This window comes from Filicampus tigris, chromosome 14, assembly GCF_054856515.1.
Source record: "Filicampus tigris isolate MCC_2025a chromosome 14, RoL_Ftig_1.0, whole genome shotgun sequence".
Taxonomy (NCBI): Eukaryota; Metazoa; Chordata; class Actinopteri; order Syngnathiformes; family Syngnathidae; genus Filicampus; species Filicampus tigris.
In genome coordinates, this window is record NC_141230.1 from 16,588,641 (window position 1) to 16,603,837 (window position 15,197).

At 41.1% G+C, this 15,197-nt stretch overlaps 2 protein-coding genes across 7 annotated transcripts in view; one reads left to right on the forward strand and one right to left on the reverse strand.

The window, feature by feature from the left end:
- Positions 1-566: 566 nt before the first annotated feature.
- The window catches only part of znf148 (zinc finger protein 148), a 65,716-nt gene continuing 51,085 nt past the window's right edge, over positions 567-15,197 (reverse strand). For 2 of the 6 annotated variants that reach the window (XM_086050850.1, XM_086050849.1), the window contains exons 3-9: positions 9,502-11,460; positions 7,745-8,085; positions 5,887-6,012; positions 5,649-5,772; positions 5,466-5,549; positions 5,271-5,389; positions 567-4,016 (exon numbers count right to left, since the gene is read on the reverse strand). In XM_086050850.1, coding sequence (XP_085906976.1) covers positions 2,397-4,016; positions 5,271-5,389; positions 5,466-5,549; positions 5,649-5,772; positions 5,887-6,012; positions 7,745-8,062 — 2,391 coding nt within the window. In that variant the 5' untranslated portion in view covers positions 8,063-8,085; positions 9,502-11,460 and the 3' untranslated portion in view covers positions 567-2,396. The other 4 variants (XM_086050853.1, XM_086050851.1, XM_086050852.1 and 1 more) reach the window with 4 other exon arrangements.
- Positions 11,049-15,197, forward strand: part of LOC147136555 (polyprenol dehydrogenase) — a 33,752-nt gene continuing 29,603 nt past the window's right edge. Inside the window, exon 1 of the mRNA XM_086050856.1 lies at positions 11,049-11,544. The gene's annotated coding sequence lies outside the window, so the exon portion shown is untranslated. The remainder of the gene's footprint in view (positions 11,545-15,197) is intronic.

Sequence of the window (15,197 nt, forward strand, 5' to 3'; positions counted from 1 at the left end):
GACACTAGCAAACAAAACTAAAACTGAAAATCAAAGCCTCAAATTGCAATTTTTTTTTTTTTGGGAAACATTTTATTCATATGGACATGACACAACAATCAAGAGAACAACTTAATCTGATTGTTTACAAATCATCATATAGGCCTATTGTAAAATCCTACCAGAATGGGGTAACTTGACTGAAAATAATTCGCTACAATTAAAGCTTCACGCCATCCGTCAAACAAGTTCACTTGATCCAACAACTTTGTGACCATGCAAATAAACCTTTTTGATTCACTAGTTCCCACAGTGAAGCCTAAATTGTGAGATGTCAGACTGAGATTCACATTGAAATAAGATGACACATTTCACTTTTACAGAGACATCCGAGTGTATCGTGAGTGCATATGCTATACCATACATATTAGTGCCTTAAATTTCATGGTTCAAAAATAGTATATATATATATATTTTTATTTTTTTTTTCCATTTAAAAAGACATAATCCAGATGTTTTTATACAGAACTGGTAGTTTTCACTATCTTATACAAGGACACTTGTGGCCAAAAAAGGGGGGGGAAACACATAGTGCTGCTCTTTTAATTCGTGAAACTCAAACAACCACAATTATAATTGCTTGGGAGAATTTAAAATTGTCCATAAACAATTCAAGTTATTATTTTTAGTAAGTACAAGAATTACTCATCTCCATTGTGCTTAAAAGTCACTTACAAAGGCCATTAACAACAGCCAGCAGATTTTAGTGCCATGTCTTTTATGGGGGAGAGTGTCGAGTAAAAGCCATCAAGATGTCCAATCCCCACTGCATTAAATTACAAGAATAACAATCGAAATTCACCTTAACCTGTCATCAACACACTGTACAGAAAAGACTTCCTCTGATATCACTGATTACACCCTTTATATACAAATCTCAAACTGATTTATTGTCAAATCTAACCAATGTTGCAAAAAAAAAAAAAAAATAGAAAGAAACAATAGTCTTGCACAAGCCATCTTCTCTAGCTACACAGCGAAAAGGGTACTGATCAGAACAAAAGACTAATAATGTATTTACAGGATATACACATATAAAAGGGAATGTTAACGGAAAAATACAATATTTGATGATTATTGTTTGGTGCCGTCTGTCCCTGATTGTCAATGGAACTTAATATGATGTCATACAAGGTCAGTGTTTAACACAATAGCACCTTAAGCATCACTTTGCAACCCTTCAATGATTTAGAGGAAGTCAGTCATCCATTTGATTTAAAATCTTATGGTTTCAGCAAAGTCTGGTCTAAATAGACTTCCGTATGTTAAAACGTTATTCTTTACTTGTGTATATACGCAGCATATATACTTCGCCTAGTTCCAATGTATAATCTCGACATAAGGGCTATCCATCACATGGTTGTTTGATTCCCCAAACACAAGAATCGTCTCCATTTCAAATATTTCATGATGGATCGCAAAAACATGTTCTTAATTGCAGGATTTTTGACACTGTGATACAAAGTACTACATTCTTTTTGTAGTGAAATATGTGCAAATTGCGCAGACGTCAAGCACAATCCTTTTAAGTCATTTCACTACAAATTACGTTTAGGAAGTGTGGGCAACCACATGATATCTCATTCTGGTGGGAGTGAGGGACTTATGTATTCTTTTCATTTTCAAACAGCCTTGTTGGCAATGACATAAAAGAAATGTACGGATGGGCAGATTGTGAAATCCAACTTGGCAATTAAAAAATGCAACAAGATTTCAGATTGGATGTGTTCAATCCTGTCAAATGTTTTCTACTCAGGGCACACCATGACGCATGCATTTCAGGGCAAAGGTAAAGAGGCAAAATAAAGAATCATTTACACAATATTATAGCAGTGGTGTTATCTCGGGAGGCAACTAGTGAGCAGTTGTACAGCTGGATTTAAAAAAAAAAAAAAAAAAAAAAAAAAAAAGATTGAACTTTTTTTATATTGTCACTGTTTCATCAATGATCAACTAGGGGAGGTAGCTAACAGCAAAAAAAACAAACAAAAAAAAATCCAAGACCGTTTTAAGTGAGTGCAAGCAAAAGTGACAAAAACATAAATATGTATACCAATATGGCATAAATGTTTACTCTCTTATATTAAGCTTTGATCACCTAATCTCTCAATGCAAATTTTTTAAAGGGGAACTGCCAAATGTGTTTAAATTATTTACCACTATAATAAGAGCTCAACTACAACATTAAAATGTTTTAAAAACAATGTTTTTTGTTGTCGTTGGTTGTTGTTGTTTTTTTTTTACCAAAATGGCTAAAGAAAGTATCTAAATGCAATGAGATGTGCTTTGGCAAAGCAAGTGAGATGGGATAAAGTGCTGCAGAAATTATTAATGTAGGAATCGCACCACGCTTTTCTTCAACCAAAGGTTTCACTTGATGAAACATCTGGCGACGAGTTCAATTGAGACCTGGTCTCAGTGACTCTAACTAAAGGATACTCGGAGAAGTCTGTGCTGTGCCCCCGTAGGCTTACTTGTCCATTGGCACCTGTAAACTGTGACGAGGAACCAGATCTCGAGGTCTGGAAATGAGACTTGAAGTTGGGATCAAAGGTGCTAATCTGAAACGTCTGCAGTATCGCTTGGGAGGAGTCCGTCTTTTTGGGAGGTGATACCTGTTCCAGGAAGTCCCCGTCAGAGGGGGACACCGTCGAAGGGGGAGTTGCTTCATCACCTGAAAATGAAAAAGAGTGCTGAGAGTCCCCCACCAGTAGTCCAAAGTGAGGTTTCTCGATGGTGGATCTCAACGGGGAGCTGGTCCCGGATTTGAACCTACTAGGGGACGGAAACTGTTTCTCGGTGGAGAACAGCGGCTGCCCCGCTAAGGTTGGGTTTTCCGTCACCAAGCTGAGGCTCTGGCTCGTCAGGTAGCTGTCGTTCTGACTGGTCCTCTCCAACGCTTGCTGGAGAAATTTGGAATATTCTTGCAGGAGACTGGCCTTCTCAGTTGACGGCTGAGTCTGAGCGCTGGCGGCGCCGAGGCTCTCCGCGGGGCTGCTGTCGGAAACATCTGAGGAATTAATGGATATGCTTGAGGTCACCTCTGCGTCGGCCACACTGAAGGAGATTTCTGATTGGCCGTTAGCTTTGTTGGAGTAGTGGTCCAACAGGGTCTGAAGAACTTCATCTGGCAACACGTTCCTGTCATGAATCGCCTTAATCTCTGCGTTGATAGGCTGAGGTTCCAGAATGGCGGCCGGGACCGTTTCGTCGATGACGGCCGAGACCACCGTTTGGGTGGCGGTCGGCTGGGAGGGGATGCTGCTCGTGTTCAGGCTGTAATCGCGACTGTTGTTGGCCACAGCCGCTTGAAGGTAGCGTTTCTTCTTGAGGAACTGCATGGCGTCGTCGTAGTTTGTGCTGCTGGCCGCGGGCTTTGTTGGCGTTTCCACCGATTCCGTGTTGCTCACTTCGTCTAAAAGGCTTTGCTTGTCCACGATTTCAAAGGTGTAATGTGTGACTTTGTTGTTTTCCTCAAACGAGGACAGAGTGGCCAAGCAAGGAGCTTGTTCGCCGGACAGTTTGAATCGCCTCTTGGACACCTTCTTCAGGACTAGTTTAGGGGTCGCCGCCTCCTCTGGGGACAAGTCTTCATCTCGGTGTTGGCTGGTGGTTTCTTCTGGAAGCTCCACAGAGTATTCTCCCATCACATACTCGTGTTTGACTTTGGAGGACACCGCAAAAAGAGGCAGTGCTTCACTTTTATTGAGTCTCTCTTCCTCTTTCACTTCAGTTTCTTTTACAGTGGCAGTGAGCTCCTCTGCTTGGCCGCTAGTGGACGAGCAAGAACTGTCGGATTTGTCTGCGCACTTCTGTCGCTTCTTCTTGGGCAATGCGCACTCTTTGGTGAGAAAGGGGCTTAAGGCATCTGCTTCATGCAGCGCTCCACTTTTATTGGCAGCATTGTTGCTCTTTCTCTCTCGGTTTTCATGGCACATTCTTCTGTGCTTTAAAACACGGTCAGTTCTGGAGAAGCACTGCGGATGATAAAACAGAAAAGCACCGTAGCTATCAGAAACAAACGGATGATTCAACTTCAAACATAAAATGGATACGTCTTCAAACAGTGGCAGGGTTCATTTTGAAGGGAGGCTTTCAGTCTTCAGGCGAGACATTCATTATTATTATCAACCTAATGGCAAAAAAACTTACTTCCTGTGAGTATATATCGGCTCTGGGTTCAATTAATTAAACAGTGCCAGATTTCACATTGAGTCATTCAATTTGTGAGTAAATTGAGACAAGGTCATCATTAGTTCAGTTTTCATACTTCTTGTGGCATTTTTGTTCGGTGGTGTCCCATGATATCTTTTACTCAAGGTTGGGAAACACAAAGACACATAAGCCCTTTTAAACTTGGACTGTGTACTGTGGGGACCCGCGCCAGCAATGAAAACACTACCCAAAATAGGGTTTACCAAACTGAACCACCTTGTGGAAATATGGCCAGAGAAAAGGTAATAACAGACCAAGAGACTATGGCTACGTTTACATGGACACATTTATTCGGGTTAAAAGCCCGATCGATCGGAATAAAAATGCTTCATGTACACACCCCACTCGGAATATTCTGACCCGAACAAGCCCATTCCAATCAAGATCTTATTTCGAATCAGGGGGACTGTTTATGTCGATTGATAATCCGATCGGCGCTCATGAAAACACTTTTAGAACAGACCGTCTTTATCACGAATGTCTGTGACGTCAGTATATGCGTTTCTGTGAAAGACAGGACGGGTTCAAAACTAAACTGGCACATTTGCAGCTTCATTAGGAAGTGTCAACTCGATGTAACAGCGCAAATGGGAAAAATACGTGAAAGAACACTAACGTTTAATGTAGATATGGACGGAGCGATGTTTTGTTGACACAGAAGTCGCTACGGCTTTTTCTTCTACGACTAATTCCGGTATATTTGGTCAATCTGCGCATGTCAAACGAATTTACTCTGATCGAAAATGTGATGCAGGAACACGCAAGTCCTAATGGAATCAATATTTTTAGTGTCCATGAAAACAGTGCATCCAATCAGAATTTTAATCTGGACTCTGATCTGATTAAAGAAATCTTGTCCAAGTAAACGTGGCCTGTTAAAGGCATCTATTAGAGTGGAGCCCACTATTTGAGGACCGCCCACTATTTGAGGACATAGTGATCTGATCCATAACCCCGAATGCACCAAATCCTCAACATGCATGACGCCACCACATAAAAGCAGCCGCAAAAGGAACCTGGTGACAGTAGTCGCATTGGTAGGGCTTCTCCCCACTGTGTGTCCGTTTGTGTCTCTCCATGTGATACTTCTGGATGAACTTCATACCGCACTCATCGCAGCGGAAAGGCTTCTCACCTAAGTATAAAAATACACGTCATCGGCCACTTAGGTCCAAAACGTCAACGAAAGATCTTTGGGTCGGAACACTTACCGGTGTGGATTTTCTCATGTCTCTGGAGAAGATATTTCTGAATGAAGCGCATGTCACACTGGCTGCACTGAAATGGTTTCTCACCTATGGTTTGAGGAAAAAAAAAAAAACATGGCAAGACTTCATATAAAACCTTATATTGTTCACTAGTTATAATTCTTTTTTTTTTTTTTTTGTACCCACCTGTGTGAATGAAGACATGCCTCTGTAGATGGTAGTTGGTTCTGAATGCTGCATTACAGTGAATACAAACATGGCACTTGGGGCTTTGTATGCCAAATGAACCGTCTTCATTAATGCTTAGAATCTATAACCGCAAAACAGAGCATAAAATACATCAGTATATGTTGCAAACTTGGGAGAAATGGCTTCTAACATATCAACGAGTACTTGGCTAATCACTTTTCTGCATCATTGTTACCTTTGCTGGTGAACGCTGTTTCCTTTTCTTCTTCTTGGAACACACGATCAGGTCCTTGACTGCTTTTTTGTCCTTCTTCATCTGGAGTGGGTGCTCAGTCAGTTTTAATTCTTGCTTAATGCTCAGCTGTAACAGCAGGAGCAGAGACAGAGAGGGCATTCAGCAAAGTCATGACCCAAAACAAATGTGATGAAAATTAACCAATCATGAAGGTGCCTTATAAGTTCTCATGGTTCATTCAAGGCCCCGCAGGAGCTGCGGTTAACATTGCAAATATTTTTGCTTAACTTATGCGCAGTACACACGCATTCTCCTGACTTCTGTAATGAAATTTACAAGATGGAGTCACATGGGGATAAATGTGAATATTTTTAGATACTGGGAACGGCTGATAGGACAGCACTGCAGCTGGAGGACTTGTAAGTTTCACAACCCTTTTATAAACAGATTGCATATTACTTTAAAAGTGTCTATCTTCATATTGTTCTTCATTTTACATTTACAGAGAACTTAATGACTCGGTGCTGTCCTAGTATGTGAATTTAAAGTGCTTCGAATCCAACAAACCATAACAGAAATTACCAAATGGTTTGTTTGACAGAAGTTTCTTTTGATAGGATGATACATACAAGCTTGTGTCCATGCAGTTTATACAATAAGTATAAAATAGCTGCTCTAGCCATTCATGAAATGTCGTTTTCACTCCTCTATCAGACATATCAGCACTTGACTAGCAGTAGACAACAAGATCACTATTTTCAAGATCTACACATGCACCTGAGCGCATGAGGGAGTTTCAACGAAGAGTGAAAGTGGCTCATTCAGACCAAGTGAATCACACAGTGGTCCTCCAAATGTTCCTAGTTTTTGTGGGAAATTTTTGGGATTAAAATGTGTGATGCCTGCATATCATGTGAGCCGTTAGTGCACCTCACCAGACCTCATTTCAGTCAGTGCCAACAAATTAACGCCACATGTTGTTTCCCCACTATTACCTTTGGCTTTTCCTGTTAGATATCGTGAAAAATATGCCTTAACAATACCAGAGCTGGTTTTGAACAAACCTCGAGGACTAAGTATTCTCTCTTTCTCGGCGTTATGAATTCAAGACATCAGACTACATGAAAAGGAAGACTGATGTTACTCTATCAAGGCTGCTGATTCACATAAATAGTCTTTCAAGAGCCTGCAACTACTTTTCTTAAGGACATAAATTTGATGAAAAAAAAACTTCAATTAGTGCTAACAGAGTTTGTTTTTTTTTAATCCCAGACTGGGAGAAAAATATCTTGTGTTCATATTGTGTGTATTGACTGTGAACTTGCTGATAAGATAACATTCACGATGGAAGCCTGTGAATATTTGCAGTCCCCTTATTTGATCACAAGTTGCTCGTTGGTGTTCTATATCAGCTCAGTAAATAACCTGAAATGGTTTCAGTCTAAACCAGAACATATATATAATGTAGTGACTCATTTAGCCTAATGTGGCATCTAGTCGATCGCCTCTAAAATTGAATAAAATGAATTTGTAAGGCAGTTAAAAAACTATGCATGAAGTCAAGTCTTTGTCCATCTCTATTGTACCGTCAACATAATTCAATTTTCAAAAAAACGTGTTTGACATAAGAGGACTCCGACAAGTGCTTACTAACAGTATTGTACGCAAGTCTTTTTTTTTTAACCAGTAAGTAGCATTTAAAATATGGAAAAAACATTTTTCCCACTTTTGTTTACAGTTAAAGCAAACGTTTTTATAGTAGTATCACTACATACAACAAATATAACAGTTACCAACAAGTTTTGCACAGTGCTGTATATCAGTGACATTTCCCAACACTTCAATGGCATGAACTCACAGGCAAGCATGGCAATTTATGGGTGAGCTTCAGGGGGAAGTGCACCCCCACCTCTCCTCCCTCTTCATCACCTCCTCCACTGTTCTTGGACATCTCCTGCATCATCAGCTGCTCGGGGGGTACCAGGTCGTGAGTCACCAGCGAGCTCACGGTCAAGTTCTCATCTTCGTCCTCATCGTCGTCATCTTCTGCCAGCAACGGGTGGTCTGCCAGAGATCGTTCCCCCAGCGTCATCACCAGCCCGACTCTCCCTCCGCTGTCTATCCCTCCACTGCTGCACTTAAACAGCATGCCCTCCAACTTGTCCTCAGTGTTCATCTTACATAGAGTAGCTACTGACTCTGTGAGAACAAGAGACATGAGGTAACCGTGTGTTGCAATAAAAGTCTAATATTTGTACTGCAGATTACGGTGCTGATGAATCCATGCATTTTCTAGAGACCTTGTCGTCTTTAGGGTCACTGGTGAGCCGTAGCCTATCCCAGCCAAGTTTGGGTGAAAGCAAACGTGCAAACGCCATACAGGAAGGTCGGTGCAGTGATTCAAACTCAGAACCTCAAAACTGCGAGGCAGACGTTATGAACTCAGCAACCTAAGTCATCTTAAATGTTTCTGCCAAGAGAGTTAATCCTCAAACCAGTTGAAACTTGTGTAACAGGTCAACGATTTGAGTGTTATCCGAGTCAGAATACCATAACTAGCTCTACTTAGTATCATTGAAATGTTTATTTTGTGCCATCCATCAAAACTACAAAATGCGACGCCACAATATTACATAACTCATGCAAACATACTGTTTAGATTTAAATAAAACATTTGAGTATTCCGTAAGTGCGTAATTACATGTTTCCAGAAGCGCTGACAGCACAAGTTGGTCAGACACTGAGTAATTTAAAAGTTCCGCTTGTTTTGACGTTTCTAAAACGAGCGTAACTTGCAATCCATCAATATAAAAGCGTTCGCGTTTGCTAAATTAGCTCATAGGGATTCTTCCTAGACGTTTGCAGCGAGTTAAGGTTGAGCCAGGTAATCGAATGGCAGATGAAAACACGGCAGCTACTTATTTGCATGTGTTTCCAGCTTCTGAGTGTTGATAATGTAAAGTGGGTTAGGCTGAACTGGTTGGCTTGATGGCTAGTTAGCTATGCTTGTCAATCACCTAAAATTTAGAACACAGCTGCGGAAACACTGAGTGAACTTTCAAAATTAAAGTTTTGTTCACGATTTAAGATGAAAGCCAATTTTAGTTATTTGAAATTATTTAATTTTATATGACACAAACTTTTGAAAATAAAGACCATAATATTTAAATGTAAAATCAATGTCCGTGTTTCTGTCAAGCACATCACTACGTTAATTTTATTTTGACGGGTGTGCCCGGAAAACACGTACGAATGTTGACGCTGGTGGCCGGGCCTGCTTAAAGGGAGATGGCTAGCTGCTAGCAAGTTGCAGCTAGTTTTATGCCCAAATGCACTTTCGTCGTATCTCTTCACATGCAACAATTGTTCAGTATAATGAGCGTATTTGTAACACACGACGAACAAAATCCACTCGTATTTTTCACCAAATCTGTCAAGAGGTGCGCGTCACTGGAGAGCTAGTAGCACCTTGCGTTTCCTAGCTCACCTCGCTCAATAGGCCCCATATACAGTACTCGGTCAAAAAAAACTCGATAACTAACTAGCTCGCCAAAGCTCACGCAATATCGCAAGTCTCGGTTGGCACATCAAATGATATTCAAACCCTCTTCTTACCTGCAACTCGCCCTTTAAGCCCGCTTAGCTGTCATGATTGCCTTGCCAAGACTACAGTGTACTCAGTGTGCGGAATAATCAAATATCTCACGTTTCACGGAAACCTGAAAATACGGATTTGTCGCCACCGGGTGGCTAGTATGTGGTAGTGTGCTGAACAACGTGATCCGAATGACTGCTGTAGCTTTTCAATTCGACACTTTTACTTCTAATTCGCAGATCATGTTAGGCACTTATACGTTTGGACAGAAAAACAGAACAATAACAATGAGTTTGTGCCATGTAATTCAGAACCATGCCTGGGATGTCTATGTATGTTACAGCTACATGAATATCCGTTTTACTTGTGTTTGTGTTTTGTGATTTAGAGCAGGGATTCTCAAACTTTTTACACCAAGCACTAACTCATAAAAATACGTATTTCTCCAAGTACTACCACAATAATAATATACAGTAATGTAGCAGGTCTAAGTGTTCATCAAAAATGATTCAGATGTGTTACTGCTAAAATTATATTTTTAAGAGATTGAATACAAATGTGTTGCACTGTGCTTACAAGTTAAATCAACTGAACTTTGCTTAAAAATATATCGGTACTGGATTTAAAAAAAAAAGTTTACAGGCTGTGTGCATAGCTATGATCTTCATTCCCCTATGTGTAATTGTATCGCATGTTAAATGTTTTTAATTGTATTTAATTCAGTGATTCTTTCATGTACCACCAGAGAGTGTACCGCTAGTGGTATTTCTACCACACCTTGAGAATCACTAATCTAGTATTGTAATTTTTCTGGTTTTATATTTGCAACCTGTTGTGTATATGTTTGTAGTTACCTTTCATTATATTTTCTTTTTTGATTGTATTCATTGAGCTGATAGATAGATAGATAGATAGATAGATAGATAGATAGATAGATAGATAGATAGATAGATAGATAGATAGATAGATAGATAGATAGATAGATAGATAGATAGATAGATAGATAGGTGTTTATGTTTATTACTGTTTTGTAGTGTCCATTGTTGAAGAACTGCACTGCATCACTGCAAACAACCCCTCGGCGTGGTATCACTTGTGCTGCGCTATTAAGCTATTAATTGTGTGCGCGTGTTTGTGTGTGTGGGGGAGGGGGGGTGGAGTATGGGTCTGGTAGTTTGACTTTCTGACAAATAAATAACTAAAATGTTACCAAGTGTGGTGCAATGCAGTTTGCAGTTCAACGTAACTACAACCTCAACAATAAACGTGCCTCTCACTGCAAATGTTAGCATACTGAGTGGATGAATGTCTGCTTTTTGACATCCCTGAACGATGCAGGCGCACCCAATGCTGTGGCAGTGTGCGTGCTTATGATTATGGCGCACACACGCGCCATGAGGAATCTTAATCAACCTGTTTGCAGCCTCTTGCAGCAGCTTGGCGCGCACAGGAGGAGAAGAAGTAACTTATCTTTTTTATCCAAGCCCCCATCTGGTGCTCACAGGCAGCCTCTCTCCCGGGGTGTGATTTTGAGCTGTCACGGCGCTCCACGTCTCATCTCGTCTCTGCCCACCGACGTGAGAGTGGAAGCGGGGGCAGACAGCCCACCCACCCATCACTCACTCACCACGACTTTAGTGAGGGGAAGCCCCTACCACGCTTGACTCGTTGAGTGGATCTCCTGCGTCGCGCGTGTGCGTGCGTGTAGCCCGGGGCTCCGTCCTCAACAGTTGCCACCGGAGAGGAGGAGAGGAGGAGGAGGAGCAGGAGGAGGAGTGTGGGAGAGACAGCAGACTGAGGACGGAAGGGACGCGGGAGAGCCACGCAGCTCCTGCCCCGGCTTCTGCTCCTGACATGCAGTCGCTCATCTCTCCGGTGACCAAGGCCATCCTAGTCGCACTCTTCATCTTCGCCATACTCCTCATCCTCTACGTGATCCTCTGGTACATTTGCAGGGACGTGGACTGCGACCACGGCATCTGAGGATTCCATTATTTCAAAGCAAAACAAGAGAAGAATAAGGAGGAGGGGGTTTCGCAAATGGAGGAGACCGGGGTCACCCTGTGAGTGCTTTCTTTCTTTCTTTTTTTGCAATTGTACCTTTCTTGCTTTTAAGTTACGCGTCAATATGTGTGCGCGCTGTGCGTAAAGCACCTTTGCCCCCCACCCTCTAAATTACCCGTTTTCCAACTTGAGCGCAACACGAACCACCTAATCAATAATTAGACAGGGTGCAGACTCCCCGTCAGTGCTGAATAGTGGAAGAGGTGCCATCAGGATGCACGTCAAGGTGGGCTCAGGTCGTGCAATGACCGCCAGTGACATTGCGGTATAGGAAGCACGCGAGTCTCTTAAGGTCAGGAACCAGCAATGTTTACCTCGCTTTGACAATATTGCCCCCCCCCCCCCACACACACACACTCGCCTCCCCCCTATTTGGCTGCAGCATTAGTTCATGCTCAGTTCATCTTGGTCTGCAGAGGAGATTCCACATTGGCAGTTTACATCCCACCTAACTGGATTATCTCTATTTGGCTCTTCTTCTTTGGAATATTTTCTTACAATGTGTCTCCAAGTTCATATCATGAATATTCCATCTTTTCACGCAATCAGTTCCCCTTCACTTCAGGAAGGCTTGTTTCCATCTAGTCAACCAATCCTACTTACTGATGTTCTTTCCTACAGCCAAATGCATCAATTGCCCACGCTTAACGGAGGACGTCTCAATATTACAGCCACATTGAACCCCTGTGCCGGCATGTGCGCTGTCACATGACCCATAAAGCTATTAAATGTGGGGGTGGGGATGTGATTGGCATTCTCACAATCTCGCACCAGAGAGCCCTCAAATCCAGATAGTTTGTACATTTGCATAAATTCCAAAGTGGAGGCTGCGAAGGACACGTCAAGGACATGCTGCTTCTATAACACATGCTTTACAAATTGCGAGACCATTTCAGATGTCTTTTCAGATCTTTTCGTCCTCCTGTAAGTCTCCCAGATATGACATACTGTACATGCAGATGAAAAAAAATGGCAAAGTGATAGAAGCTGCCAGCAGATTTGACACCTGTCTGGCATCTCCTCATCACTATTCGCATCTTTAAGCAGCCTGCGGGCAATAAACAGCAGAGCAGCTCACAAATAAAGTGAAAGTTGAATATTTGAAATCTTGGCGCCCCGCTGTGAGATTTTAAAATCCACGAGTGGACCAAGTGCAGCCTCCTTCAATTGTTTAGTGAAAGGGGACAGCGGTTCTTCTGGCGGGTGCCCTCTTCGACCAGACCACAAAATGACTGCTGTGATCCATGAGTGGAGTCACAAGTAACCCGTGGTATTTTTCAACTCTATTTTAGACACACATCCACACACACACATTGTGTAGACATTAAATGACAACTCAGACTATGCCAGTCCTAGCATGTCTAATGACATAAAGAGGCAGCAAGGACAAGGAGGTGTGTGACAACGGTCCGTCTGTTTTTAACACTGACCCGGTCTGTCTTAGTTGCTCTCCTGATGCAACGAACATTAGAGTAGAAAAAGAACTACAGTGTGTGTGTGTCAGCGTAGGAAGGAGTTTAACACTACCATTCTCCAGAATGACAGATGGAAAAAAAAAGTAGAGCCGGAAAGCTTGGAGACAGGTCTGTGTGTGTGTGTAGTGTTAAAATAACAATGTGTTGTTGTATGCTTTGTGTGTGTCTCAAAAACCTGCAAAAATAATAGTGTGTGTGAATTTGAATTCTGCATGTGTGATTTCTTTCTGCTTTTAGAGGTTATCCCGTTCTTCTTTTTTTTTTTTTTTTTTATTCACATAGACACGCCCCCACTCCCACCCCATGCCTGTCAGAATATCTCAACATTGATACACCTTGATAGAGCCAAGTTCAATCAAGAATGAAGTCATAAAATATGTAAGATTGAAGGTGAATTATTGAAGCTGCAGGAAGTTACTATTCTGGCCGTGTATAATACACAGCTGGAGAAATGCGTGTGTTTTGAATAAAGCCCACTGATGAAGTCGTACAGTTCAATATTAAGACAGCCTTCACAAATGTGGACTTGATTGTTTCCGATCAACAAATGTCCGTTGTCGCTAGTGTGACACAAAGACCTTTCAATATTTGCAAAAGTCTTGGGCTGCCACTGGCTGTGTAAATGGGTCAATATTACTTTGTACTATGAAGCGCCCTTGGTGTTCTCATCAGAATCACTCAGTCATCATGAAAATGTAGCAGGATGATGAAATCTGGAGTTTTATTGTAAGTGGCCAACCAGTACATTTATAATTCTCTTATATCTCCTTCACGTGATATGTTTTTTTTTTTTTCACGGGATATATGAGATTTCAGTAGGTTCCACACACTGATCTGTTAACTAAAGTGTGTGTATAAAGTGGTTAAATTTTTTTTCATGGTATTCATGTCCACAATTCATTTGATTAAATGAGTCATTTTGATCATGCATACTCAATTTTTATGATCATATTGAACCACATGTCCCTGAAAATACAGTCCATATTGTCATGATGAGGTATGTCCATTTTGTCTTTCTTCAATGGAGGTTGAAACAGCGGTAAGTTGCAGTGTAAATATTTACACTAATGTTTCATAATTTTCATCATATGTGTGTAGTTGCCTGTCCACTCTGTCATGGTGAAGTGTCACTTGATTAAAAAAAACGTTCACAAATTCAAAATATATTTGTTAAACAGTAACATAACACATTCATCTTGCTAAATTAATCATGTTCCTAAGTGAAGGTCAACCATGTGCTCTTCGAATGCTAATGTTAGCTAAAAATGTCCACCCTGCCAACAAACTCACATATTTTGCAACAAGTGGAGATATTTTGACTCAATTTTTTTTCAGTTATTTTGTCTTCCTTTTCGAACAATTTAATCTTGGTGGTCATTCAGACTTTTGAACAATACTGTTTGGTTTGCCTTGCATACTTGTTTGAGAATCTTTGGACCAAAACAAATACAATTGTGCCGTGATATAGAAGTACCATTCATGTTTCAAATGTAATTACAAAACCTTTTCGCTTTAGTGCTTAGGCTCACTTGAGAGAAGAGAAGTTGATCGTAGTTAATCCACAATGATAGCTCGGTCAGGAGTGGGATATTGAATAACAGCAATAAGCTAATAATAAAATGTGTAGTTGTCGCACTGAATCATTAGCTTCCTGCAGTGCAATCCCCTTACAGTACTCACTAAACTAGTCACCACATCCACAGTGGAAAAAAAAACCTTAAGCAGAACCATCACTCAGTTTTGTAATAGTCGGCCATAGTTATATTCATACACACAGTGGACAAACGTTCTCGCACAACTCGCTGATGCTGATTTTTTTCATTTGTACTAAGAACTTGTAATTTGTCTCCAGACTCCTGAGGATCTGAGAAATATCTTGCAATGTATTTATAAAGGGGCATGTCATTAAAAAAGGGCATAACTATATCTAATTTCTTCTTCTTCCTACTTTTATTTCTTCTCCTTCTTCCTACTTTTTCCCCCTTGGAAATCGTGATGCTTTTAGACATAAGACACGAAACTACACCATCTGTGAAACTGCTGACACCTGTCACTTGTTTTCTGAAGCTGAGCCATGAGTGGCCATTATCTGAGCCCTGAGCAACTGTGATGTCATTTTCAGTCAACAGAAATGACAAAATGGCCACCCCCAGAGATGTCTAAAAACAGGTGGATTT